Source organism: Heterodontus francisci, chromosome 1 (genome assembly GCF_036365525.1).
Source record: "Heterodontus francisci isolate sHetFra1 chromosome 1, sHetFra1.hap1, whole genome shotgun sequence".
NCBI lineage: Eukaryota > Metazoa > Chordata > Chondrichthyes > Heterodontiformes > Heterodontidae > Heterodontus > Heterodontus francisci.
This window is the reverse complement of record NC_090371.1, coordinates 25265954-25292905: the sequence shown is the minus strand read 5'-3', so window position 1 is coordinate 25292905 and position 26952 is coordinate 25265954. Positions and strand designations below refer to the sequence as shown.

Sequence of the window (26952 nt, the reverse complement as noted above, 5' to 3'; positions counted from 1 at the left end):
AAGTCACAATAAAGACAGGTGTGATTTCCCACATGCTGAGTTCCAACTCTGATATATCGCGGAGGGCAGGGTGTGTGAAGGGGTTCAAGTACCTCCCCCAGGCAGAGGGAAAATCTAGGAGGGGAAGAAAGTGGGTGCCACCTTCACACACCTGCAGCAGGTAAATTGAGGGGCATCAGCAATCTACCCTCAATATTCTGCAGCAGACGTAGCTCCCCACCCAGGAAAGATCCCTGGGAAGAAGGAATTTTTCGAACAAAGAGTTATTTGGGCACAGAATGCTTTACCATGTGCAGCTTTTCAGCCAAACATAACACTTAAACATTAGATAAAAAGGTGTTAAAGGGGATGATGAGTGCACAGGATAAAGGAATTAGTCTACAGCATTCAAGAGAGGGACAAAGACAAATGCACAGTCGGCCAAATGGCCTATTTCTACATTGAAATTTCAATGATCTAAAAAAGGAGAAAATAGGATTAAAATTGTAAAAAGCATAAGATTTGCATTTGAAAGAAATGAATGTAGTGATTCAGTTTTTAAAATGACCTCTGCTGGACTTGTAAGAGCCTCATGATAGACTTATTCTGGCTCATTTTAGGCAAAAGTGAATAGCGGATTTATTGTGGGAAAAATGATGTCTGCATGCCAGAGAAGGGTCCTGCATACCTGTAGCCCCTCTTCCCGAAGTGCAGACTTAATTTGGGGAGGAAAATTTAGTGACCTATAGATACTCTTGTCGCAAGGGAAATCAAGAATTAATAAAACTAGGAAAAGGGGATGCATGAATCATAGAATGATATAACACATAATGGGACTATTCAGCCCTTTGCCGGATCTTTGGCAGAGCTATCTCATTAGTCACACTCCCCCGCTCTGGTCCCATAGACCTGCACATATTTTTCTCTTCATTTATCTAATTCTCTTTTGAAAGTTACCATGAATCTGCTTCCACCACCTTTTCAGACAGTGCATTCCAGATTACAACAACTCGCTGCGTTTCCTCACGTCACCTCTGGCTCTCTGCTAATGGCTTTAAGTTGGTTTCCTCTGGGTACTGACCCTTCTGCCACTGGAAACGGTTTCTCCTTATTTAGTTTATCATAATCATTCAAGATTTTGAACTTCTCTACCAAATCTCCTCTTCACCTTCTCTAAGGAGAACCCCAGCTTCTCCACTGAAGCTCTTCATCCATGGTACCATTCTAGTCAATCTCTTCTGCATCCTCTCTAAGGTCTTGACAAGCTTCTTAAAGTGTGGTGCCCAGAATTAAACACGACACTCCAGCTGAGGATTAACCAGTGTTTTAGAAAGGTCTAGCATAACTTCCTTGCTTCTGTACACAATGCCTCCATTAATAAAACCAATGATCCTGTGCATCTTTTTAAAAAAATCCTTCTCAGCTTGTCCTGCCACCTTCCAAGATTGTGCCAAAAAATTGGACTGATTTGTTCATGAAGGCAGAAAGCAGCTAAAACAAAGCTAGAGAGTTTGAAGCATGAATAACGATTGAGAGATAAGATCTCATAGCTATAATGGAGTTGTAGCTTATGTTTGGACAGGCTATGTAACTTAATTCCCGTCAGAACATTTTCATGAGAGATAGGGAGGGGAATGAGGGGTGAGATGGACTCGTAGCATTAGTGAAGGATATGGTCTCAGCATCAGAACAGAAGCATATATCAGGTGATGTTAAGACACAATCCATATGGACAAGTCAATAAAAAGAAAGGGAAACGGTACAATTCTTATTATGTATCACACTAAACAGAAATAGGAGAGAAGTGCAAACAATTCAGAGTTGTGCAAAAGGATGGTATTACCTTTGGGAGATTTTATGTATCCCAAGATAGATCGGAATGAAGGCAATGCACGTAAAGTGGAAATGCCTTTGAAATGCATGAAGCTCTGCTTCCTAGATCAGTATGCTTTATATAAGCTTTATAAGATACCAGTTTTGCATTTATTTCTAGAAAATTAAGTAATGCAAATAAATGGAGTGGAACAACAGTGGCATAACATAGGTAGGTTCAATGCAAGAATAGAAAAGGGTATGAGTCAAAGATAAGCATGCTGAAATGAAAAAAGGCAAAGTTCAGAGAGTTTAAAAGTCATCAGGCTCAAAAAAAATGGCAGAGAAATTAACAGATTAGATTAGATTAGATTAGAGATTAGAGATACAGCACTGAAACAGGCCCTTCGGCCCACCGAGTCTGTGCCGACCAACAACCACCCATTTATACTAATCCTACACTAATCCCATATTCCTACCAAACATCCCCACCTGTCCCTATATTTCCCTACCACCTACCTATACTAGTGACAATTTATAATGGCCAATTTACCTATCAACCTGCAAGTCTTTTGGCTTGTGGGAGGAAACCGGAGCACCCGGAGAAAACCCACGCAGACACAGGGAGAACTTGCAAACTCCACACAGGCAGTACCCGGAATTGAACCCGGGTCCCTGGAGCTGTGAGGTTGCAGTGCTAACCACTGCGCCACTGTGCCGCCCCGCAGTGGGAAATCTTTAAACTGGATGCAGCATCAAAAATAAAGCAGCATAAAGCAAAATGAACGAGTATAAAGGGCCAGGTACAGAGTTCCATGGACAGAGATCAAAACTAAATAACCGGCATTTATATAGCACCTTTAATTTCGTAAAACATCCCAAGGTACTGCACAGTGCATTAATCGGACAAATTAGGATACCATGCCATGTAGAGATATTATGACAGGCGACCAAAAGCTCAGTTAAAAAGAGAGAATTCAAGTGCTTGTGGCCTAGGCAGCTGAAGGTACAAACACCAATGATGGAGCAATGGAAGCACAAGAGGCCAAAACTTAAATGATAAAGTTAGGACTAATAATATTGGAGCATGGAATGCTTTGGGGCAGAAACTACTAAATTTGTAAAGGGAAAATTTGCAAATATTTGAAGTGGAGGAATATACAGGGATACTGAAGGACAGCAGGGCAGTGAGATTAATTTTTAATTGCTTTTGGTCATAAGGCAGTGAAACCAGGAAGCACTTTTCACTAAGATGAAATTTGGAACTCTCCCCTGTGAAAGGTTGTGAATGCTGGGACGATTGAAGCCTTCAAAATGGATACTGACTAATGTTTTTTAGGCAAAGGTATCAAAGGATATGGACCAGAGGTGAATAAAATAGAGTTGAGGTACAGTCCAGCCATGATCTAGTTGAATTAAAGAACTGGCTTGAAGGACTGAATAGCCAGCAATGAGCTAGTAGAGGTATAGGGCCAAATGCTTTCTGTGCTGTAAACGTCTGAGGTTCTAATTGTCATTTACATTTCTGCGCAGAATTTTGATTTAGTTGTCCACACAGTTTCCTATATTGCATGCAGATCTTAAAATGTATGGTAAGGATATTCTTTAATTAAAAGCAAGATTCTATTTGGAAGCAAAGAACATATCAGTATTAAATGTCAGAACGCCCCTCAGTGGGGAAATTTTTTTTTTACATGCAGGCCACAGAACAAACTTCTTATTCTGCTTTACAAAAATGCTGTCTCTATGCAAGTTAAGACAGTAACCACAAATCCTCACTCCTTGCCTACTTGAAGTTTTTTATTCATTTGTGGGATGTGGGCGTTGCTGACTAGGCCAACATTTATTGTCCATCCCTAATTGCACTTGAACTGAATGGCTTGCCAGGCCATTTCAGACAGAAGTTAAGAGTCAATCACATTGCTGTGGGTCTGGAGTCACATGTAGGCCAGACCAGGTAAGGACAGCAGATTTCCTTCCCTAAAGGACATGCGTGGGCTTTTACAACAATCGACAATGGTTTCATGGTCACCAGTAGACTAGCTTATAATTCCAGATTTTATTAATTGAATTCAAATTTCACCATCTGCCGTGGTGGGATTCAAACACATGTCCCCAAAGAATTAGCCTGGGGCTCTGGATTACTACTCTAGTGACATTACCACTACACCAGCACCTCCCTTACTATGTTACCAAGCAGCAAGAGAACACGACCCTTTGCTGTCCCCTCATGCTAAAAATGTCATCTTAGGCCCCCATTCCACTGAGCGCAGCTGGTATGGGGTAGAATTAAACACTTAAAATATATCCAGCAGCTAAAGTCCATTGTTAGTTAGACAGGAGATCGTCACTGACCTGACTGTCCTGGTGGTGGTATTCCTCCTACTCCTCTTGGTAATCGTACAAATATTGAGAGGATAGCTGCTTTATTGCCAAAGCATGGCTCTAATGCGATGGGTTTTGGGATACTCTGCAAGGGAAGAAATAAAACATTTACTTCATTTATGTGAGAGAGTTTAAAACTGGTGCTGGGTGTTATGGGAGCACATATATAACTTATATTTATATAGCGCCTTTACCGTAATTAAACATTCTAAGGTGCTTTGTAGGAGCATTATAAAACAAAGTATGACACTGAGCCCCAAAAGGAGATATTAGGTCAGATGACCAAAAGCTTGGTCAAAGATGTAGGTTTTAAGGAGTGTGTTAAAGGAGGAAAGGGAGGCGGAAAGGTGTAGGGAGGGTATTCTAGAGCTTGGGGCCAAGGCAACTGAAGGCACGATTTGTGGAGCGATTAAAATCAGGGTTGCACATGAGGCCAGAATTAGAGCAGCACAGATATCTAGGAGGGTCATTGGCTGCAAGATATTACAGAGATAAGGAGGGACGAGGCCATGGAGGGTTTTGAAAACAAGGATGAGAATTTTAAAATCAAGATGTTGCTTGACAGGGAGTCAATGTCGATCAGCGAGCACAGGCGTGATAGGGGAACAGGACTTGGTACAAGTTAAGCCATGGGCCGTAGAGTTTTGGATGACCTCAAGTTTACCGAGAAAAGAATGTACAAGACCAACCAGGCATTGGAATAGTCAAGTATAGAGGTAACAAAGGCATGAATGAGGGTTGCAGCAGATGAGCTGAGACGGGAAAAGTTGGCGATGTGACGGGGGTGGAAACAGGTGGTCTTGGTATTGGCACAAATATGAGGTTGGAAGCTCATCTTGGGTCTAAAGTGACACCAAGGTTGCGAACAGACTGGCTTAATCTCAGACTGTTGGCAGGGAGAGGGATAGAGTCGGTAGCTAGGGAACTGAGTTTGGAGCAGGGACTGAAAGCAATGGCTTCAGTCTTCCCAATATTCAACTGCAGTTAATTTCTGCTCCTCCAGTACTTGATGTTGAAGAAGTCTGATAATTTAGTTACAGCTGAGAAGTGGTGGTGAAGCAGAGCCGAGGTCGTTAGGAATATAGGAAATAGGAGCATGAGTCGGCTGTTTGGCACCTCGAGCGTGCTCTGCCATTTAACTAGATAATTTTAAATCTTTTACCTCAAAGCCATTTTACCGCAAAACCATTTCCCTCCACACGATCTCCATATCCCTTGATATCTTTAATAGCTAGAAATCTATCGATCTCTGTCTTGAACATACTCAATGACTGAGCCTCCACAGCATTTGGGGTAGAGAATTCCACAGATTCACCACCTTCTGAGCGGTTTTTCCTACCAAAGTGCATAACGTCACATTTTTCCACATTATAGATACTTGCCTTCTCACTTAGCCTTTCTAAATCCCCTTGAAGCGTTTTTGCACCCTCCTCACATTCCCACCAATTGTGTGACATCTGCAAACTTGGAAATATTACATTTGGTCCCCACATCCAAATCATTGATACAGATTGTGAACAACTGGGGTCCAAGCACTGATCCTTGCGGTACCCAACTAATCACTGTCTGCCAACATGAGAACAACCCGTTTATTCCTACTTTCTGTCTGTTAACCAATTCCCAATCTATGCCAGTATATTACCCCTAATCCCATCTGTTCTAATTTTGCTTACTAACCTCCTGTGTGGGACCTTATTGAAAGCCTTCTGAAAATCCAAATACACCACGTCCACTGGTTCCCCCTTATCGATTCTACTAGTTACATCCTCAAAAAACTTCAACAGGTTTGTCAAACATGATTTCCCTTTCTTAAATCCATGTTGACTTTGTCCAATCCTACCATTATTTTCTAAGTGTCCAGTTATCACTTCCTTTATAATAGATTCTATCATTCTTCCTACTACTGATGTCAGGCTAACAGGTCTGTAGTTCCCCATTTTCTCTATCCCTCCTTTCTTAAATAATGGGGTTACATTTGCTACTTTGTAATCTTCAGGAACTATTCCAAAAACTAGAGAATTTTGGAAGATTCATTCTCTATAAGTGAAAAATAATGCTGTGCTTTTGGATGATGTCACCAAGGGGTAGCATGTAGATGGGAAATAGGAGGGGGGTGAAAGATAGATCTTTGGGGGACATCAGAGGTAATGGTGCGGGAACAGGAAGAGAAGCCATTGCTGGTGATTCTCTGGCTATGAGGAGATAGATAAGAATGTTACCAGGCAAGAGCAGCCGCACCCAGCTGGACGACAGTAGAGAAGCATTGGAGGAGGATGTTGTGGTCAACCGTGTCAAAGGCTGCAGACAGGTCCAGAAGGACAAGGAGGGGAAGTTTACCTTTGCCACAGTCATAAATTGGATTAGAAATAATTAATCGTTACATGACTCACCTACCCAGACTACAGTTTAACAAAACAATTTTGGCACTGTATTAATAAAAAAGTTACATTCAGAACCATTTATCATTAGATTTTTCTTGAACTCTAGACTCCTGCATTTTGAAGAAAGCAGCAGCCCAGTGAATAATATTGAAATAGACCGTCCATATATAAAATGTGTAAACAAAACTCACAAAGCAATCTTCATTGACAAATCGTGGCTGGTCACCGAATAAGCCATCATCTTTTTGCAAAAGTAAGATATAATGCCTTGTCAGTGCTGTAAATTTGGCTCAGTAGCTTGGTTTGCACAGATGGGTTGGTGGGACTGGTTGTTTAGATTGGCAATCGCTCTGTTAAGTGATTTGAACTGCTTCTAAATTAAGTTGCATATGCACATATATACAGCACATGTGAATATTCTCCCATAGTGGCAAAGAGCCAGCAGTCAATACAGGAGGCAATAGGTAATGTATGGGAAGAGGTGGAATTAGATTAGAGATACAGCACTGAAACAGGCCCTTCGGCCCACCGAGTCTGTGCCGAACATCAACCACCCATTTATACTAATCCTACACTAATCCCATATTCCGACCAAACATCCCCACCTGTCCCTATATTTCCCTACCACCTACCTATACTAGTGACAATTTATAATGGCCAATTTACCTATCAACCTGCAAGTCTTTTGGCTTGTGGGAGGAAACCGGAGCACCCGGAGAAAACCCACGCAGACACAGGGAGAACTTGCAAACTCCACACAGGCATTACCCGGAATCGAACCCGGGTCGCTGGAGCTGTGAGGCTGCGGTGCTAACCACTGCGCCACTGTGCCGCCCATTGAATGATCCCTGCCTGCTGTTGCCTATCCAACTCCTCACTGGGTTTCCATTTTATAGGCACTGGTAGTCCTCGAGTACCTTGTCCAAGTACGATTTTGCCTGTGTAATCAGATGATTGTCAGCAGGGTAACTGACTGCAGGAAAAATCATGCTTAAGCCAGATTCTGCCCTCAAGCGACATACGCACACATCCAATTCATAATTTTCAAGATTATGTGCTAGGTATTTGCTCAGGTTCAGTTTCACCAGTCACTCCCATAAGCAGCCCTCACATCCCTTATGATCCAGAGTGCACCTTTTCTGTTCAATATTTAGACAAATAGATAGCATAATCAGGGTTGTAATAGAGAACCTTATTTCATACAGTGATAATCCATGTTACTGCCACATAAATATAGACCATTCTGCCTTGGCAAAAGAAACAATTTCTGTGGACTCTACTGTCCCTCAAGGAGGTGGACATTAAGGACATTAATTGTGATTGACAGTTTGACATTTAATGTAGTATGAAACTCGCATTCAGCCCTCCACTGTGCCAATGGAACATAACACCTTGACTCTCAGATGTCGCAAGGTACCATCTTCTCATAATAGCCTGAAATGCTTGACATTTTATATAATGATTCTACATAAGAAATAGGATCAGGAGTAGATATTACAGTCTCTCAAGCCTGCTCCATCATTCAATACAATCACGGCTGATCATCCATCTCAACTCCACTTTCTTGCCCGCTCTTCATATCCCTAGATTCCCTGAGAGCACAAAAAACTGTCTCTCAATGTTAAATATATCAAATGATGGGGCATCCACAACACTCTGGAGTAGAGAACTCCAAAGATTCACAAACCTTTGAGTGAAGACATTTCTCCTTATCTCAGTTCTAAATGATTGGCCCCTTATCCTGAGACTCTACCCCTATGTTCAAGATTCCCAACAAGGGGAAGCAACCTGTCAGTGTCTACAATGTCAAGCTCCTTTAGAATCTTGTATGTTTCAATGAGATCACCTTTCATTCTTCTAAGCTCCAGAGGAGAGGTCCAATTTATTCAGCCTCTGATCATAGGTCAACAGTCTCATTCCAGGAACCACTCCAGTGAACCTTCGCTGTACCAACTCCAATGCAAGTATAATCCTCTTTAGATATGGTGACCAAAACTGCGCACAGTACTCCAGGTGTGGTCACACCAAAGTCCTGTGCAACTCTAACAAGACTTGCTTTTTCTTGTCCTCTAATCCTCTTGCAATAAAGCCAACATGCCATCTGCCTTCCTAATTGCTTACTGTACCTGAATGCTAACTTTGTGTTCTTGTATGAGTACACCCTCTGAACTTTCTAAGTTTCACAACTTTTAAAATTCTGCTTTTCTATTCTAATGACCAAAGTGAATAACCTCATACATCCCCACATTATACTCTATCTGCCACCTTGTTGCCCACTCACTTAGCCTGTCTATATGTCTTTACAGCCTCTTTGTGTCCTCCTTATAGCTTACATTTCCACCTAGCATCTTACCAGCAAACTTAGATACATTACTTTTGGTCTCGTCGTCTAAGTCATGAATAAAGATTGTAAATAGCTGAAGCGCCAGCACTGATCCTCGCAGCACTCCACTAGTTACAGGCTGCCAACTTGAAAACGCCCCTTTTACCCCCACTCTTTGCTTCCGGTCAGTTAACCAATTGTTTATCCATTAAACAATTAAACATTACCCCAAACTCCATTAGCTCTTATCTTGTGTATTAGCCTTTTGTGTGTCACCTTATTGAATGTAATTTGCAAATTCAAGTATACAATATACGCTGCTTCCCCTTTATCTACCCTACTGGTTACATCCTCAAAAACCTCTAATAAATTTGTCAAACACGATTCCCCTTTTGTTGAATTTGTCGTATCATACTCGGCTTTTCTAAGTGCATTGTTAAGACTTCTGTAATAATAGATTCCAGCATTTTACTGACTGATGTTAAGCTAACTGGCCTGTAGTTTTCTGTTTTCTCTCTCCCTCCTTTCTTGAATAGCAGAGTTACATTTGCTAACTTCCAATCTGCTGGGACCATTCTAGAATCTAGGGAATTTGGAAAATTTCTGCAGCTACTGCTTTTAGAACTCTAGGATGTAGGCTATCAGGTCCTGGCGATTTGTCATTTAGTCCCTTCAGTTTCTCTAATACATTTTTCTGATGCTAATTAGAAAACTTTCCATTAATTGGAGTCATACCTAGCACAAAGGAAGATGGTTGTAGTCGCTGGAGGTCAATCATCTCAGTCCCAGAACATCACTGCAGGACTTCCTAAGGGTAGTGTCCTAGGCCCAACCATCTTCAGCTCCTTCATCAATGACCTTCCCTCCTTCATTAGATCAGAAGTGGGGATGTTCACTGATGATTGCACAATGTTCAGCACCATTCATGACTCCTCAGATACTGAAGCAGTCTGTGTTCATAAGCCACAAGACCTGGACAACATCCAAGCTTGGGGTGATAAGTGGCAAGATACATTCGCACCACACAAGAGCCAGGCAATGATCATCTCAAACAAGAGAGAATCCAATTATCTCCTCTTGACATTCAATGGCATTACCATCGCTGAATCCCCCAGTATTAACATCCTAGTGTTACCATTGACCAGAAATTGAACTTGACCAGCCTCATAAGTACTATGGTTATAAGAGCAGATTACAGGCTGGGAATTCTGCAGCGAGTAACTCACCTCCTGCCCCCAATGCCTGTCCACCATCTTCAAGGCACAAGTCAGGAGTGTGATGGAATACTCTCCACTTGCCTGGATAGGTGCAGCTCCAACAACACTCAAGAAGCTCAACACCATTAAGGACAAAGCAGCCCAATTGACTGGCACCCCATCCACCACCTTAAACATTCACTCCCTCCACCACCGACGCACAGTGGCAGCAGTGTGTACCATCTACAAGATGTACTGCAGTAACTCACTAAGGCGCCTTCAACAGCACCTTCCAAACGTGCGACCTCTACCACCTAGAAAAACAAGGGCAACAGATGCATTGTAACACCATCAGCTGCAAGTTGCCCTCCAAGCCACACACCATCCTGGCTTGGACCTATATTGCTGTGCCTTCACTGTCGCTGGGTCAAAATCCTGGAACTCCCTTCCTAACAGCACTGTAGGTGTACCTACACCACATGGACTGCAGCAGTTCAAGAAGGTAGCTCACTAGCACCTTCTCAAGGGCAATTGGGGATGGACAATAAATGCTGGCCTTGCCAGCAATGCCCACCTCTCACGAAAAAATTTAAAAAATTCAATTTTTCCCTTATCAAATTTTAGGTCACCCTTTGCTGGGTTCTATAACACTCCCAATACTCAAGCTTACTACTATTCATTACAACATTATAAGCCTCTTCTTTTAATCTAACACTATCTTTAACTTCCCTCGTAAGCCAGGGATAGATCTTTCTTGCTGAGTTTTTTCTTTAATGGAATGTATTTTTGTTGGACATTTTGAATAATTTCTTTCAATGTTTCCCACTCATTCTCTGTGCAGCTAAAACTCAAATCCCTATTGTAACCAGTTTTTTTCTAGACTGTTAGAATGTCGGATGAAAAATACACAGTTCTAAAGAGTGTGCAGGAACACAGGGACCTGGGGGTACATGTTTATGTTTAGAGATACAGCACTGAAACAGGCCCTTCGGCCCACCGAGTCTGTGCCGACCATCAACCACCCATTTATACTAATCCTACACTAATCCCTCAATGGACTCACCGCACGCCGTGGCTGCAGACACTCTGGGCGGTGAAGACAGCAGGATCGGAGATTAGAGTATAGACAGCCGTGCTCTTCAGTTTCGTCCGGATCAATTTCGTTGAGAAAACAAAGAGCAGGTGTGGCTGGGGAAAGTCTTTGCTCGAGTCGCTCCGAACAGGCTCCAGAACCTGGCCGAGCGCGTCTACCCTGAGAAACAGTGTGGCTTTCGTGCAGAGAGATCGACCGTTGACATGCTGTTCTCCCTTCGTCAGATACAGGAGAAATGCCGTGAACAACAGATGCTCCTCTACATTGCTTTCATTGATCTCACCAAAGCTTTTGACCTCGTCAGCAGACGTGGTCTCTTCAGACTACTAGAAAAGATTGGATGCCCACCAAAGCTACTAAGTATCATCACCTCATTCCATGACAATATGAAAGGCACAATTCAACATGGTGGCTCCTCATCAGAGCCCTTTCCTATCCTGAGTGGCGTGAAACAGGGCTGTGTTCTTGCACCCACTCTTTTTGGGATTTTCTTCTCCCTGCTGCTTTCACATGCGTTCAAGTCCTCTGAAGAAGGAATTTTCCTCCACACAAGATCAGGGGGCAGGTTGTTCAACCTTGCCCGTCTAAGAGCGAAGTCCAAAGTACGGAAAGTCCGCATCAGGGAACTCCTCTTTGCTGATGATGCTGCTTTAACATCTCACACTGAAGAGTGCCTGCAGAGTCTCATCGACAGGTTTGCAGCTGCCTGCAATGAAATTGGCCTAACCATCAGCCTCAAGAAAACGAACATCATGGGGCAGGACGTCAGAAATGCTCCATCCATCAATATTGGCGACCATGCTCTGGAAGTGGTTCAAGAGTTCACCTACCTCGGCTCAACTATCATCAGTAACCTGTCTCTAGATGCAGAAATCAACAAGCGCATGGGAAAGGCTTCCACTGCTATGTCCAGACTGGCCAAGAGAGTGTGGGAAAATGGCGCACTGACACGGAACACAAAAGTCCGAGTGTATCAGGCCTGTGTCCTCAGTACCTTGCTCCACAGCAGCGAGGCCTGGACAATGTATGTCAGCCAAGAGCGACGTCTCAATTCATTCCATCTTTGCTGCCTCCGGAGAATACTTGGCATCAGGTGGCAGGACCGTATCTCCAACACAGAAGTCCTCGAGGCGGCCAACATCCCCAGCTTGTACACACTACAGAGTCAGCGGCGCTTGAGATGGCTTGGCCATGTGAGCCGCATGGAAGATGGCAGGATCCCCAAAGACACATTGTACAGCGAGCTCGCCACTGGTATCAGACCCACCGGCCGTCCATGTCTCCGCTTTAAAGACGTCTGCAAACGCGACATGAAATCCTGTGACATTGATCACAAGTCGTGGGAGTCAGTTGCCACCGTTTGCCAGAGCTGGCTGGCAGCCATAAAGACGGGGCTGAAATGTGGCGAGTTCAAGAGACTTAGTAGTTGGCAGGAAAAAAGACAGAGGCGCAAGGGGAGAGCCAACTGTGCAAAAGCCCCGACAAACAAATTTCTCTGCAGCACCTGTGGAAGAGCCTGTCACTCTAGAATTGGCCTTTATAGCCACTCCAGGCGCTGCTTCACAAACCACTGACCACCTCCAGGCGCATATCCATTGTCTCTCGAGATAAGGAGGCCAAAGAAGAAACTAATCCCATATTCCTACCACATCCCCACCTGTCCCTATATTTCCCTACCACCTACCTATACTAGTGGCAATTTATAATGGCCAATTTACCTACCAACCTGCAAGTCTTTTGGCTTGTGGGAGGAAATCGGAGCACCCGGAGAAAACCCACGCAGACACAGGGGGAACTTGCAAACTCGACACAGGGAGAACTTGCAAACTCCACACAGGCAGTACCCAGAATTGAACCCGGGTCGCTGGAGCTGTGAGGCTGCGGTGCTAACCACTGCGCCGCCCATTGATCTTTGAAGGTGGCAGGACATATTGAGACACAAGAACAAACGAACTAGGAGCAGGAGTAGGCCACTCGGTCCTTTGAGCTTGCTCTGCCATTCAATAAGTTGATGGCTGAACTGATTACTCCACATTTCCACCTACCTCCGATAACCTTCCATCCCCTTGCTTATCAAGAATCTATCAGTGGTTAGCAAAGCATATGGGATCTTGGGCGTCATAGAGGCATCAAGTACAAAAGCAGGCGAGTTATGCTGAACCTTTATAAAGCCCTGGTTAGGCTCCAACTGGATTACTGCATCCAGCCCACATCCCAAGAATGAATATTTAAAAAAAAGTTCTCGTCACCACACTTCAGAAAGGATGTGAGGGTCTTTGAGAGGGTGCAGAGGAGATTTACCAGAATGACTCCAGGGATGGAGGATTTTAGTTACAAGGTTAGGTTGGAAAAGCTGTGTTTGTTCTCCTTCGAACAAAGGAGATTGAGGGGAGATTTAATACAAGTGTACAAGGTTATGACAGGCTCAGATAAGTTACACAAGGATTAACTATTCCCATTAACAAATAGTACTCGGACTAAGGGACACTGAAAGTTTTGGGCAAAAGACGTAGGGGGAACACGAGGAAGCACATTTTTATGCAGTGGGTGGTAACAACCTGGAGGTCAATGCCCACAAGGGTGGTGGAAGTGGAGACAATCAATGACTTCAAGAGGAAGTTGAATGGCCACCAGAGAGAAATAAACTTTCAGGGCTACGGGGATCGAGTCGGGGAGTGGGACTGACTACATAGCTTGGTAGAGGGGCGGCACGGAGTCGATGGCTTGAATGGCTGCCTTCTGTGCCACAAATGACTCTAGGATTAGAAACACACTTGGTAAAATAATGCTAACACCATCTTTTCCAAAACTAGAAGTCGAAGTTTCTAGATTATTTTTATTTTTAAAACTCATACAGTATATTTGCTGCAAAATTGCCCTGCTGTTAGAAAGTACATCATCAAACATGCCAGCAAGTTGTTCAGTTGAAAAAGACCCAGAGGCTATTTAGCTGTATATAACTCTTCACATGTGTGCTGATTACATCATAAACTCCTTAAAGGAATTGATGAGGTTGGTAATGTGAAGCAGCTGAATGATTAGGCAAATGAAGCCAAAGCAGATCCCCTCCCTGGGTTTATGATCACGTGATAAGAGCTACATGGAAATACATAGAGGTCACAACTTGGAAACAGGTCAATCGGCCCAACCAGTCTGTGTCCTTCCATGAGAACAAATAAACACAGACACAGTGAGGTTCAAATACATAGGAGGCAATTATAACCTAGCTCGCCTAATATTACTTGTTGACTTCAATGGAGAATAAAGTCAGCAGGGTGTAAAATGAGCATTTCATCTGGTCCTGTGGGTTTCCCACCCAGCGAGTTTGGTTACACTTGTCCCCACAATTCCTACTTCCAACAATAATTGCACAATTTAAAACAATTTGCATAATTTATTCAACTTTTACAATAATGGCACACAGGTGTTAAGGAACAGGAAAAGGGCAGCAAGTCCAACAGAATTACGCTGACAACCAAATTTAAGATTGTCAGTTGGGCTCGCAAGGGGACACATTTGCACGCTCTGGAAGCCACATATATTAATACACAGGACCTTGTTCATTGTAGAACATGGACACACATTGTGCCTGTTTCAGCTAAACAAAATTAGTGACAGCCATTTGCTGGTTCATTCCTCAGGGCAATGCCTTGACCAATCAGAGTCATGCTGTCTGGTTTAAATTTCAAACAAAGCTTGGCAGTTAACTGTCAGTCACTGTAAACTGATGCATTCTCCAAGGCAACACCTCTATCAATCAGAGTCTACTTGCCAACCAATCAGCACTTTCTTCTCATATAGTATAAATTAGTTGCTTCCCTTGTATTGGTATTCTTGCGAATTGTCCTGATGGTGTAAGACTAAAAGCTTCGACAAAATGTCTGTTTTCAGCAATACTCAAGTTCTGTACTACCAAACGAGTGCATCATATTTTCTCTTTCAAAATGCATCCAAGTGTCTCCTAAACTCATTGCAATATTTAATATTAATGTTCAACTGTAGTAATTAATATTGACCATATTACTCATTGTGTGAAACCAAAGTTATCTACTTTTCAGGCAGAAGTGTCAGTAATCAGAAGACACAGAGTGAAGGTAACTGGCAAAAGAACCAGAGGCAATATGAAACTTCCTTTTAAAGACGCAGAATTGTTGGGCTGAATTTTTTGGCATCACACACAGTCCCACTGCCAGAACGAGAAACAGGCAGCAGTGCCATTTGCACAGAGAGTGGGGGAGTGCTGTGAAGCGCGATTATGTGGTGGTCAGCCAATTAACTGCCAGTAGGCAGAGGAGGGGGGATTGAGAGCATGAGGTCATGCTGCTGGGAGTGCAAGCACCATCTTTAAAGGGCTGCCAGCAATATTTTCAATTGTTGCAGCAGCACAGACTCAGAGACAGCAGCAAAAAGCAGGCTGGTGCAACAAGGGCAGAGGCAAGATCCCAGGTGGCCCCACGGTTTAGCAATGCCTCCCTGCAGGTTCTCCTACAGACTGCTTGAGCAAGGAGAGAGGTCCTCTTCCCCCATGATGGGAGGAGCCGACATGCCCGTCATACCAAGGAAGTCTGGATGGAGATTGCAGAGGAGGTCAGTAGCCATGGGGTCATTCCAAGATCCTGTTTGCAGTAAAGGCCTGCTCGGGTCTGGAAAAAAAAACCCGACCGAACCCGACAGAACCACATCGGACCCGGACCCGAGCCCGACCCAGCCAGAGTCCTTCCACTTTTTCCCGCGTCCGGCCCTATCAGAATGTTCACTTTACCTACCTTCTGATTCCGAATCCGTTTTTCATTTTTTCAGTTTGTGCAGATAAGCAACAAAAACTGCAATTGGACTTGAAAGGTTGTTTAAAAAGATGAAGATTGGAGCCACGAAGTCAGTGAATGTTTGGTCACAAGTTAAACAAAACCCCATGAAGTTGTGCCCAGACAGATTGTGCCACACTGTACCAGTATCTGTATTGCTTAAGATAAACACAGCAATTGCCCAAAGGCTCAGAAAATATTATACATTATCTAGATTCCTGCTTTACAGGTTGAAATACCAGTACTGTATGTGTGTAGACTTGAGTCCTGACGGTGATCATTTTATAGTTTTTATATGCTGTATATTTTATAATTATTAATCACTCAGGACCTTCCAGATCTCTGCATCTCAGCTGCTCACTGGATAAACTCGCAGCAGGTATTTCAACCTGTAAAGCAGGAGTCTCGGTAATGTATAATAATATTTTCTGAGCCTTCGGGCAATTGCTGTGTTTATTTTAAGCAATACAGATACTGGTACAGTGTGGCACAACTTGTCTGGGCACAACTCCATGGGTTTCTGTTTAACTCGTCACCAAACATTCACTGGCTTAGTGGCTCCAATCTTCATCTTTTTGAACAACCTTTCAAGACCAATTCACACTGTGTGTGTCCGACCCGGATCCGGCCCAATCCATGCCCGAAATCCGGACCCAGAAGAGCAACCCGACCAGACCCAAACCCGACACATGTCGTCGGATCCCGTTGGGTTCGGGTCGGGTAGCAGGCCTTTAGTTTGCAGTGCCACGAAAGAGTGAATGACCTCATGAGATTCACCAAGGTAAGTGCACCACAACGTGCTCGTCTTAGGTAGTTATATGTGGCAAGGCACAAAGGTAAACTAGTTAAAGATGGGATGCTAACCCAGTTCCTAGAAATGGGGCCAAGCAGAAGCAATGGTTGTGGCAGGCATGGCAACATTTCAGTTAATCGTCCCGACCCGTCTCAGGTGAGTCCTGCACTACTGCCTGAGCAGCATATCAGCGGGACCACCATGGACAATCAGGCAGCCAGCATTACAGACGATGCACGTTTCTTCGTTGAGCGACTCAAAATGGTCATCTGTGTGCTTGCAGAAAAAGACAGCCCACAATGCCTGGGAAAGAGTGTGCCCGTACCTCTTAATCCTGACCTCCAGTGAGGAGGCAGTGCTGGAGCTTGGCGGACAGCTTAGGGGCTATTCTATCCTGATCATGAGATGGGGGTGGAGAAACGAGAGAGTGAGTGACCTAATGGATGGGCACAAGAAAGCCTCTGGTGAACATGAGGCGTGGTGCTCATATGTTCACCATGGGTCAGATGGAGCTCCACATTAGGGGCTGGACTTTGTTGAGGTCCTGATGTTGGGATCCATGGTGGGGAGGGTGGCGGGGGGAAGGGTGCCAGATGTTTGTACCGGCAGCGGGTTGCCATGGAGCCGGATGCCAGGAGCCTGATTGTGCTGGCAGTGACAAGACTCTGTAACAGCCCCCCGCCGCTGGATGACAGGATCCAACTTTGGATATGTAAATTAAGAAAATTAGTGCATTTGAATAAAATTGTCAGCGATCTTACCTGCTGCCCAGGATCTTCTGAGCACTATGCGCCTTAACTTTCCTGTCCAGGGAAAGCTGGCGCCACTGAAGTGGGGACAGGGGGATACATAGGATTTTTTGTGTAGTGGTGGGGCGGGGGTGTGGGTCAAATGTGCATTAATAGTGTAGCGGAGGAGGCGAAGGGCTGACTTCTGCTCTTTGAACAGTTTGCGGGCGAGGACGGTCAAGTCTTGCATGCAAGTCTTTTGGGTGGGGAAGGAGAGGCCAACACTAAGTGTTACTCAGCTGGGGGTCGGGGGGTGGGGTAGGGGTGAAGGGGCGATATTTTATATTGCAGTATACTGGGAGTGGGGGGTATGGTTTTAAATTTTTAAATTTACTGGCAGGTCTGGCTGCCTTTTAAAAATGGCGCCAGCGCCTGTGCACAGGCAGCCACTACCATTTGCTGCGTCGCAGAGCCCACCCCCACCATGTGATCGTGGTGGCATGGTAGTGTGAGGTGGCAGGAGATTAAAATTCAGCCCTAGGAGTGGGCTGAAGGACATGATGGAATGCTCGTCATCCTCTAATTACTCTTCTCTCTCATGCAGGCCAAAGACAAGAAAACCTACTGCAGAAGACAGCCATCCATCTCTGAGATGTGGAGGAAGCCTGAGAGAACACAGTGTCACATTATTACCCCACACCTTCCACCAGCACAGATACTCTCGTGTAGGTTCGCAAGTGGATCTGGGGGTCACCATCTGGTGACAGCACACTACAGACATGACCAAGCAGCTGATGGAGGCTGTGACAGCTGAGGTCACTGACCCTTGGACGACTGTGGGAGGCCAGGATGATGCTGAGCATCGGGCTGATGACATGCCTCTGGAGTCGACAGCAAGGAAAATGCTGGAGCTGCAGCAGGAGGTAAGGGAACATCTGATGGAGATCCCAGAGGCTATGCGTACTCATGTGCAGATAGTGGGGGAGTCCATCCAAGCCATGAGTGCTGCCGTGCCTCTGGCATATCAGGACATGGCTTCCTCAATGGAGAGACTGGCAACTATCATGTAGAGCCATATCCAGCAGATGTCGGAGATGCTCACAGACTTGCATCCCAACACCAACTCCATGAGCCTCGTGCAGTAATGGCTTGGCTAGAGGCGCTCATTTCTCTTGAGCAGGGAGATGCAGGTGGGCCTTGAAAGGGAGCAATGTCTGCATGAAGCATCTGGGGGCTGCTCTCAGAGCGTTCCTGGTGTGGACAGCGCCTCATCAACCTCTCTATCAGTTACACAAGCGCCTCACTCAGCTGCAATGACAGAGGAGACTCCTGTACCTCTGCGAGAGGCCCTTAATGTTTTAGTGCCCTCCAGGCCTCAAGCAGCCAGAGGACGATGACCAAGGTCATCCCAATCCATGGGGCAATGTCAGCAGCCTGCCACCACCTCAGCTGACAGCATAGGAGAAACACCACGTGGGAGCACATGGAAGCATCTAGTTGCACTCGGGACTCATGGGTTACTTTTTTTTGGATTCTTGAAGCCTTGAAAATATTTGTAACTATTAAATTTCTGATGTGGCAAGGCCCGAGTTATCCTTGCATCTCTTAAGTGACCATTTGCACTTCTGGAGCACCCTGCCTCTGTCAAAAACGTAATGGGTGGGAGCACACCGTATGAGGTCGAGGAATTCCCCACACCACAGTGACCAGTCTAACTGGGACCAGGTAAATGGTAATGTCAATCAACGAGATGGCACCAGGGCTGCAAACTGATAAAATTTTATTGAATTGCATGATTCTGTCAGTAATGATCATGTGAACCGTTCCTCTATGAACACGTCCCGAGTATCCCTTGCACGTATAGCATGGCGCCTTGCCTGTGGGACTAATTAGAAAGCACTTTCAAAAAGCCAGCACACACATGATGGGCCTTATGGCCTCCTCTGTGCTCTGTCATTCTATGGTTCCATGAATTTTTATCTTGTTACTTCTAGTATTTCAACCCTTTGTCACAGGGAACAATTTGCATGGATCAACTTTGCCATCCTCCTAAACAAATTGCAAAAATTTCAATGATGACATCTGGAAGTCTGCACTTTTTCCCCAAAGAGAACAAGCTGACCTACCTTAATCGTCAGCCATAATTGAAATTTATATAGCCGTTCAGGTTTACAGCACAGGAGGCTATTCAGTCCATCATATCTGTGCCATCTTTATACTAGAGTAATCAGTAGTGTGGCGAGTCGAAGAGACTTAGCAGTTGGCAGGAAAAAAGACAGAGGCTCAAGGGGAGAGCCAACTGTGTAACAGCCCCGACAAACAAATTTTTCTGCAGCACCTGTGGAAGAGCCTGTCACTCTAGAATTGGCCTTTATAGCCACTCCAGGCGCTGCTCCACACACCACTGACCACCTCCAGGTGCTTACCCATTGTCTCTCGAGATAAGGAGGCCAAAGAAGAATCAGAAACAAAACCTACTGCTCCTTACTCTTCCCAGTCTGCTTCAAATTTCCCTCAGATGATGCAATGTCGCCTATTGCAAAGAATTCCATGCTCCGACAACACTCTTCAAATAAATTTCTACCAACTGCTGTCCTCACAAAAAAATTTAAATCCATGATCCCTCATCAGGATCTCCCCAAACCAGAGTAAACTATTAATAATTTTAAAAACCGCTACTCAATCTCTTATAGCCTCAGTAAAATGTAGTAGTCGAGTATAAACAAAAAATAAAGATGATTAATGAATGTTAGTCTTTATAACTAGAGGGCTAGACTATAAAGTGGAGGAAGTTTGAACATAAGAACAGCCCCTCGAGGAAGGCTCTGCCATTCAATACGATCATGGCTGATTCTCAGCCTTAACTCCACGTTCCAGCTTGCTCCCCATATCCCTCGATTCCCTGAAACCCCAAAAGTCTGTCCATTTCAGCCTAAAATATATTCAATGATGAAGTATCCACAACCCTCGGGGGTATAGAATTCCAAAGATTTGCAACTCAGTGAAGAAATTTCTCATCACAGTCCTAAACGATCAGCCCCTTATCCAAAGATTGTGCCCCAATATTCTGGGTTCCCCAGCCAGCTGTACAAAAAAAAACTAGTTAGACCACATCTGGAGTACTGTACACATTTCTGTGCACCTCATTATAGAAAGGTGATATTGGCCTTGGAAGATGTGCACACAGATTCACCAGAATGTTACCAAGTGTTAGATTAAAGAGAAATTCCATAAACTAAGTTTGCATTCCTTGGAATATAAAGGTTAAAGGGTAATTTAGTTGTGGTTTTTAGGATTTTAGAAGGAATTGATAGAGGGATAGAGAGAAACTTTTTCTGCTGGTGGGGAGTACTGGGTTAGGGGTCACAAATACAAGCTGTTAATATCAGAGCCAAGCCATTCAGAAGAGAAGTTAGGAAATACTTCACAAAGAGTAGTACAAGAGTCAAACACTCTCCCACAAAAAAGATGCTAGCTCATTCATAATTTTAAAGCTGAAATCAATGGATTTTTGCTAGCCAACGGTATTAAGGGATATAGAGCTAAGGTGGGTGAAAGGAATTAGGATACAGTAAGCCATAATCTCACTGAATGGTGGAACAGGCTCAAGGGACCGAATGTCCTACTCCTGCTCGTATGTTCTCTAGTGAAAACAGTCTAAGTATCTCAAGTCTCTCATTACTATAACTGCCCATCTCTGGCATCATCTTTTGTGAATCTAAATTTCACTATTGTCTCGGGCATTAATGCCCTTTCCATAATCACAGAATCGTTACAGCACAGAAGGAGGCCATTCGACCCATTGTATCTGTACCAGTTCTTCAAAGAAACAATTCACTTAGTGCCATTCCCCTTACTTTTCCCTGTAATCCTGCACAGTCTTCCTTTTCAGATAACAGTCTAATTCTCTTTTGAATGCCTCAATTGAATTTGCATCTCTGGCAGTGCATTCCAGCCCTAAGTACCCAGAGGTTGCACACAGTACTTTTTGATATAAACAATGCTTTGCATAAATTTATTACTTCTTGACACTTGCGCTCTACACTATTTATTTAAAAAAATTCTATTGGCCTGTTATGGCTTTATCTACTTGCACCCATACTCGCATGGAATTTTTTGAATCTCAGTTCTGTTTCTCCACATCCTTCTGTGTCTTTCCAAGATCTTTCATGTATAAAGTGCCTATAATACTAAAAAAAATCTCAAAGTGCTTCACAAAGAGAATTTGACTTATTCCAATTGGTATAAAATACAGAATCACTGAATACAAGGCTGGGTAAAAAGCCCAAAATCATATTGAATTTGGTTTAGTCACCATACATCAATGCCCTCGACCAGACTGAGTGCCAACTTGGTATAAATTAGAATAGGTTGAAATGCTGTCTATTTCACCTCTGGAAAAAACCTTGGTTAAAGGACCGTTTCCATAATAAATACAATCCATCCGCCTGCTGGTTTCAGGGATGAGAGGTTTGCATGACAATTCAAAGAATGACAGCACCAAAGGGTTGCTTTCCCAAGCAACTGTAGCATTTGTGCTACATGTTACATATTTAAAGATAAACACAACCAAATTATTCCCCCACACTGTATACTTTAAAAAACGTTTTTTAATAAAAGCATTGATTGGAAGGGGAGATAAATTAAAATGAAGTGTTAAAAAGCTTGAGACAAATAATACAAAAGAAAATCAAACTGAGTATAGAGAGTAAAAGATGATTAGAAAGGGAAGCCTGTTTTGGGACCTTAATAAATTATCTGGAGCTAGGAGTCACAAGCACAATGGCTATATTTTCATTTAATACTTGCATTCAACGAAGGTGGTAGACTCCAAAGCTGAACAGAATAAGCAACTGAAAGAACTGAATATACTTGGGAATTAAGCAGATAAGTGGCGGATGAAATCTATTGCAGAAAAATGCAAAGTGCTTCACATGGGGATAAACAATCCAGGAATGGAATATTACTAAAATGAAAAATGATGTGTATAGTAAATGAAAGATCTAGGGGTCCAGATTGCGAGTTGAAGCTAACACACCAATGCTTGGTAGCAGTGTAAAGCAAATCAGATTTTGGGATGTATTAAAAAGGTCACTATTGAGCCAAAATAGTGAGGTAATCCTGGCACATTACATATCATGGGTGTGACTACACGAAGAATACTGGGTATAGTTCTAATTACCACAGTACAAAAAGGATGTTGCAGCTATTGAAATAATACAGAAGACAACAAGCTGAGTAATTGAGAGGATGGAGAAGCTGAAATACAGGAGCAATTGCATAAAATGGGTATGTTCTCATGGGGAAAGGTGGTTAAAAGTTGATTCGATTGCTGTTTTTAGTAGAATCAGAGGGCATGGCCTGCACTTGAAAGGATGGCAAGTTCAAAACTGAGCTGCAGGAACAATATTTCTGTTAGCAAGTGGTCAATCTAAGGAATAGACTCACTAGGAGCAGAGTCTTTATACATCCAAATTGGATAGGTTTCTTTTCGAAAATATTTTGGGAAAGAGTATATGAGACATGTCGTGTAGTAAGTGTAGTATGCTTGGCAAGAACAGGTGACTTTGGACCTACGGTTCCCAAAGTTCTCCATGACTGGGGTTTTCCTCGCGTCATGCCTGGTCTGTTGCAGATTAATTGATAGAGATTGTTTGCCATGATGAATCAACATCTCCATTATCATATTTTGAAGCTGCCAGGATGACAGAAAGCGAACTAAATGGACCTTTCATCCAGTAATTCCGATGTTCAATTCAGTGTTTTAGAACAGGGAAGTTGTTGTTTCAGGTGCGGATCCTTCATTTGAACAGAGCTGTAACATTGACATAGTGCAAAGAATGTTTCCAACATTTCTCGTAACTGTGCCAATGAAACACATCTGTTCAAAAGAGAGAAAGGGTAACTGGGTAACCATCTAACAGTTAGCTTGACATTGGTAGAAAGTATAATTAAAACTCATTTAGAAAGGAATGAATTAATTAAAGACAGCCAGCATGGATTTGCCTGACAAATTTAACTGAGTTCTTTGAGGAAATAATGGAGAGTATTAATATAGGAAATTAAATGAATGCTGAGCGTATGGATTTTCAATCTGTGTTTCATAAGATACCTCATAGAGCTGTTAATGTAATTAGGGAAGACATTATTGAAAGAAATGCTTCAGCATGGATAGAAAGTTGGCTAAAGGACAGAAAAACAAGAGAGCTGTGGCTAATGGATGGTTTTTGGACTGGAGAAATGGAAAGTGATGTCTCCACAGGATTCAATGTTGGGAGCATTGTTCTGTTATTAGTTTGGACTAAATGCAATAACTTTAAAAGAGCAGAGATAGAAACAATTTTAAGAGTAAAATTTTAAGTTTTATTTTTTTAAAGTAGAACAAGTTGATTAAAAATAACATCTAAAAAAGACTTGCAAGTACGTTGCACCTTTCACGCCCTCAGGACGTCTCACAGCACTTTACAGCCAATGAAGTACTTTTGAAGCGCAGTCACTATTTTGATGTTGGCAATGTGGCAGCCATACTTGCACACAGCAAGCTCCCTCAAACAGCAATATGATAACCTGTTATGATATTGGTTGAGAGATAAATATTGACCAGGATACTGGAAAGAACTCCCCTGCTCTTCTTTGCAATAGTGTAATGGGATCTTTTATGTCCACTTGAAAGGGCAGATAGGGCCTCGGTCTCATCTGAAAGATGGCAACTCCGACTGTGCAGCCCTCCCTCAATACCGCACTGGAGCGTCAGCTTTGATTTTTGTGCTTAAGTTCTAAGTCCACATCCTTCTGACTTCGAGTCGAGAGTCCAACCCATTGAGCCACGACTGACATGTCTGGCATTTTAGGTTTTATGAACTGTCTATAAAAGCAATGGAGTAATGCTAAACCTAAACAAAATATTTAAGGCAATAATTAAAATATTTTGCCCAACTTTCTTCGAGATGATGTCAAGGCCATTGAGAGGATGCAAAATAGATGCATAATATGAGCGAGCAGATTTATGAGGAGAGCAAATAAGCATTTTTTCCACAAGAACAGAGTTAAAAGGAGACCTGGGAGAAACATAGTTAAAAGGAGAACAGAGAAGTGCTCAAACTTGAGTTCTTTCTAAGGTCATAATTTTTAAGGTCATCACTGGTTAGTGAGTTGCAATGGTTATTGAGATGGTAACTAGAGGGCATAAATTCAAGATCACAAGCTGTCTATTGCTTGCCCACAAACTTTGTATGGGATTTTGCACCAGAACATAATGCAAATTAGAGCAGCAACCTCAACAGGGCAAACAAATGTGCATCTCCTTGATCAATCAGGTTGAAAAATAGTTCATGAGCAGTGTATAGTCTGAAGTAGTGGGTGGCACAGTGGCGCAGTGGTTAGCACTGCAGCCTCACAGTTCCAGTGACCCGGGTTCGGTTCTGGGTACTGTCAGTGCGGAGTTTGCAAGTTCTCCCTGTGACCGCGTGGGTTTCCTCCGGGTGCTCCGGTTTCCTCCCACATGCCAAAGACTTGCGGGTTGATAGGTAAATTGGCCATTGTAAAAAAAATTGCCCCTAGTGTAGGTAGGTGGTAGGAGAATTGAGGGAAGGTGGGGATGTGAGAGGGAAAAAATGGGATTAATGTAGGATTAGTATAAATGGATGTTTGATGGTCAGCACAGACTCGGTGGGCCAAAGGGCCTGTTTCGGTGCTGTATCTCTCTATGACTAGTGCCAGTTAGAATATTTAATTCCAAGTCAAATCATCGACAGAAAGCAGAATAGAGGGGTAAAGAAAGACAGGATTGAGATTGTTAAAATGGAAGTCAAAATAGAGGTGGGGGAGTGGCATTGTTAATCAGGGATAGTATCACAGCTGCAGAAAGGGAGGTCGTCGAGGAGGGTTTGTCTACTGAGTCATTATGGGTGGAAGTCAGAAACAGGAAAGGAGCAGTCACTTTGTTGGGAGTTTTCTATAGACCCCCCAATAGCAACAGAGACATGGAGGAACAGATTGGGAGGCAGATTTTGGAAAGGTGCAGAAGTAACAGGGTTGTTGTCATGGGTGACTTCAACTTCCCTAATATTGATTGGAACCTCCTTAGTGCAAATAGTTTGGATGGAGCAGTTTTTGTCAGGTGTATCCAGGAAGGTTTCCTGACTCAATATGTAGATAGGCCAACTAGAGGGGAGACTATGTTGGACTTGGTGCTTGGCAACGAACCAGGCCAGGTGCTAGATCTCTCGGTGGGAGAGCATTTCGGTGATAGCGATCACAGCTCCCTGACTTTTACTATAGTCATGGAGAGGGACAGGAGCAGACGGGATGGGAAAATATTTAATTGGGGGAGGGGGAATTACAATGCTATTAGGCAGGAACTGGAGAGCTTAAATTGGGAACAGATGTTCTCAGGGAAATGCACGACAGAAATGTGGAGGTTGTTTAGGGAGCACTTGCTGCGACTGCTGGATAGGTTTGTCCTGATGAGGCAGGGAAGGGATGGTAGGGTGAAGGAACCTTGGATGACAAGAGATGTGGAACAGCTATTCAAGAGGAAGAAGGAAGCTTACTTAAGGTTGAGGAAGCAAGGATCAGACAGGGCTCTAGAGAGTTACAAGGTAGCCAGGAAGGAACTGGAGAATGGACTTAGGAGAGCTAGAAGGGGACATGAAAAAGTCTTGGCGGGTAGGATTAAGGAAAATCCCAAGGCATTCTACACTTATGTGAGGAACAAGAGGATGGCCAGAGTAAGGGTAGGGCCGATCAGGGATAATGGAGGGAACTTGTGCCTGGAGTCGGAGGAGGTAGGGGAGGTCCTAAATTATTATTTTGCTTCAGTATTCACTAATGAGAGGGACCTGGTCGTTTGTGAGGACAGCGTGGAACAGGCTGATATGCTCGAACAGGTTGAGGTTAAGAGGGAGGATGTGCTGGAAATTTTGAATGATAGGAGGACAGATAAGTCCCCGGGGCCAGACGGGATATACCCAAGGATATTACGGGAAGCAAGGGAAGAGATTGCTGCGCCTTTGGCGATAATCTTTGCGTCTTCACTGTCCACTGGAGTAGTACCGGATGATTGGAGGGTGGCAAATGTTGTTCCCTTGTTCAAGAAGGGAATAGGGATAACCCTGGGAATTATAGACCAGTCAGTCTTATGTCGGTAGTGGGCAAATTATTGGAGAGGATTCTGAGAGACAGGATTTATGATTATTTGGAAAAGCATGGTTTGATTAGAGACAGTCAGCATGGCTTTGTGAGGGGCAGGTCATGCCTCACAAGCCTTATTGAATTCTTTGAAGATGTGACAAAACACATTGATGAAGGAAGAGCAGTGGGTGTGGTGTATATGGATTTTAGCAAGGCATTTGATAAGGTTCCCCATGGTAGGCTCATTCAGAAAGTAAGGAGGCATGGGATTCAGGGAAAGTTGGCTGTCTGGATACAAAATTGGCTGGCCCATAAAAGTCAGAGG

At 43.7% G+C, this 26952-nt stretch overlaps 1 protein-coding gene across 2 annotated transcripts in view; it reads right to left on the bottom strand.

Annotated features, from left to right (window-relative positions):
• The window catches only part of atrn (attractin), a 481933-nt gene that overhangs the window by 8891 nt on the left and 446090 nt on the right, over nucleotides 1-26952 (bottom strand). For both annotated transcript variants that reach the window (XM_068028731.1, XM_068028732.1), the window contains exon 28: nucleotides 4147-4261. In XM_068028731.1, coding sequence (XP_067884832.1) covers nucleotides 4147-4261 — 115 coding nt within the window. The remainder of the gene's footprint in view (nucleotides 1-4146; nucleotides 4262-26952) is intronic.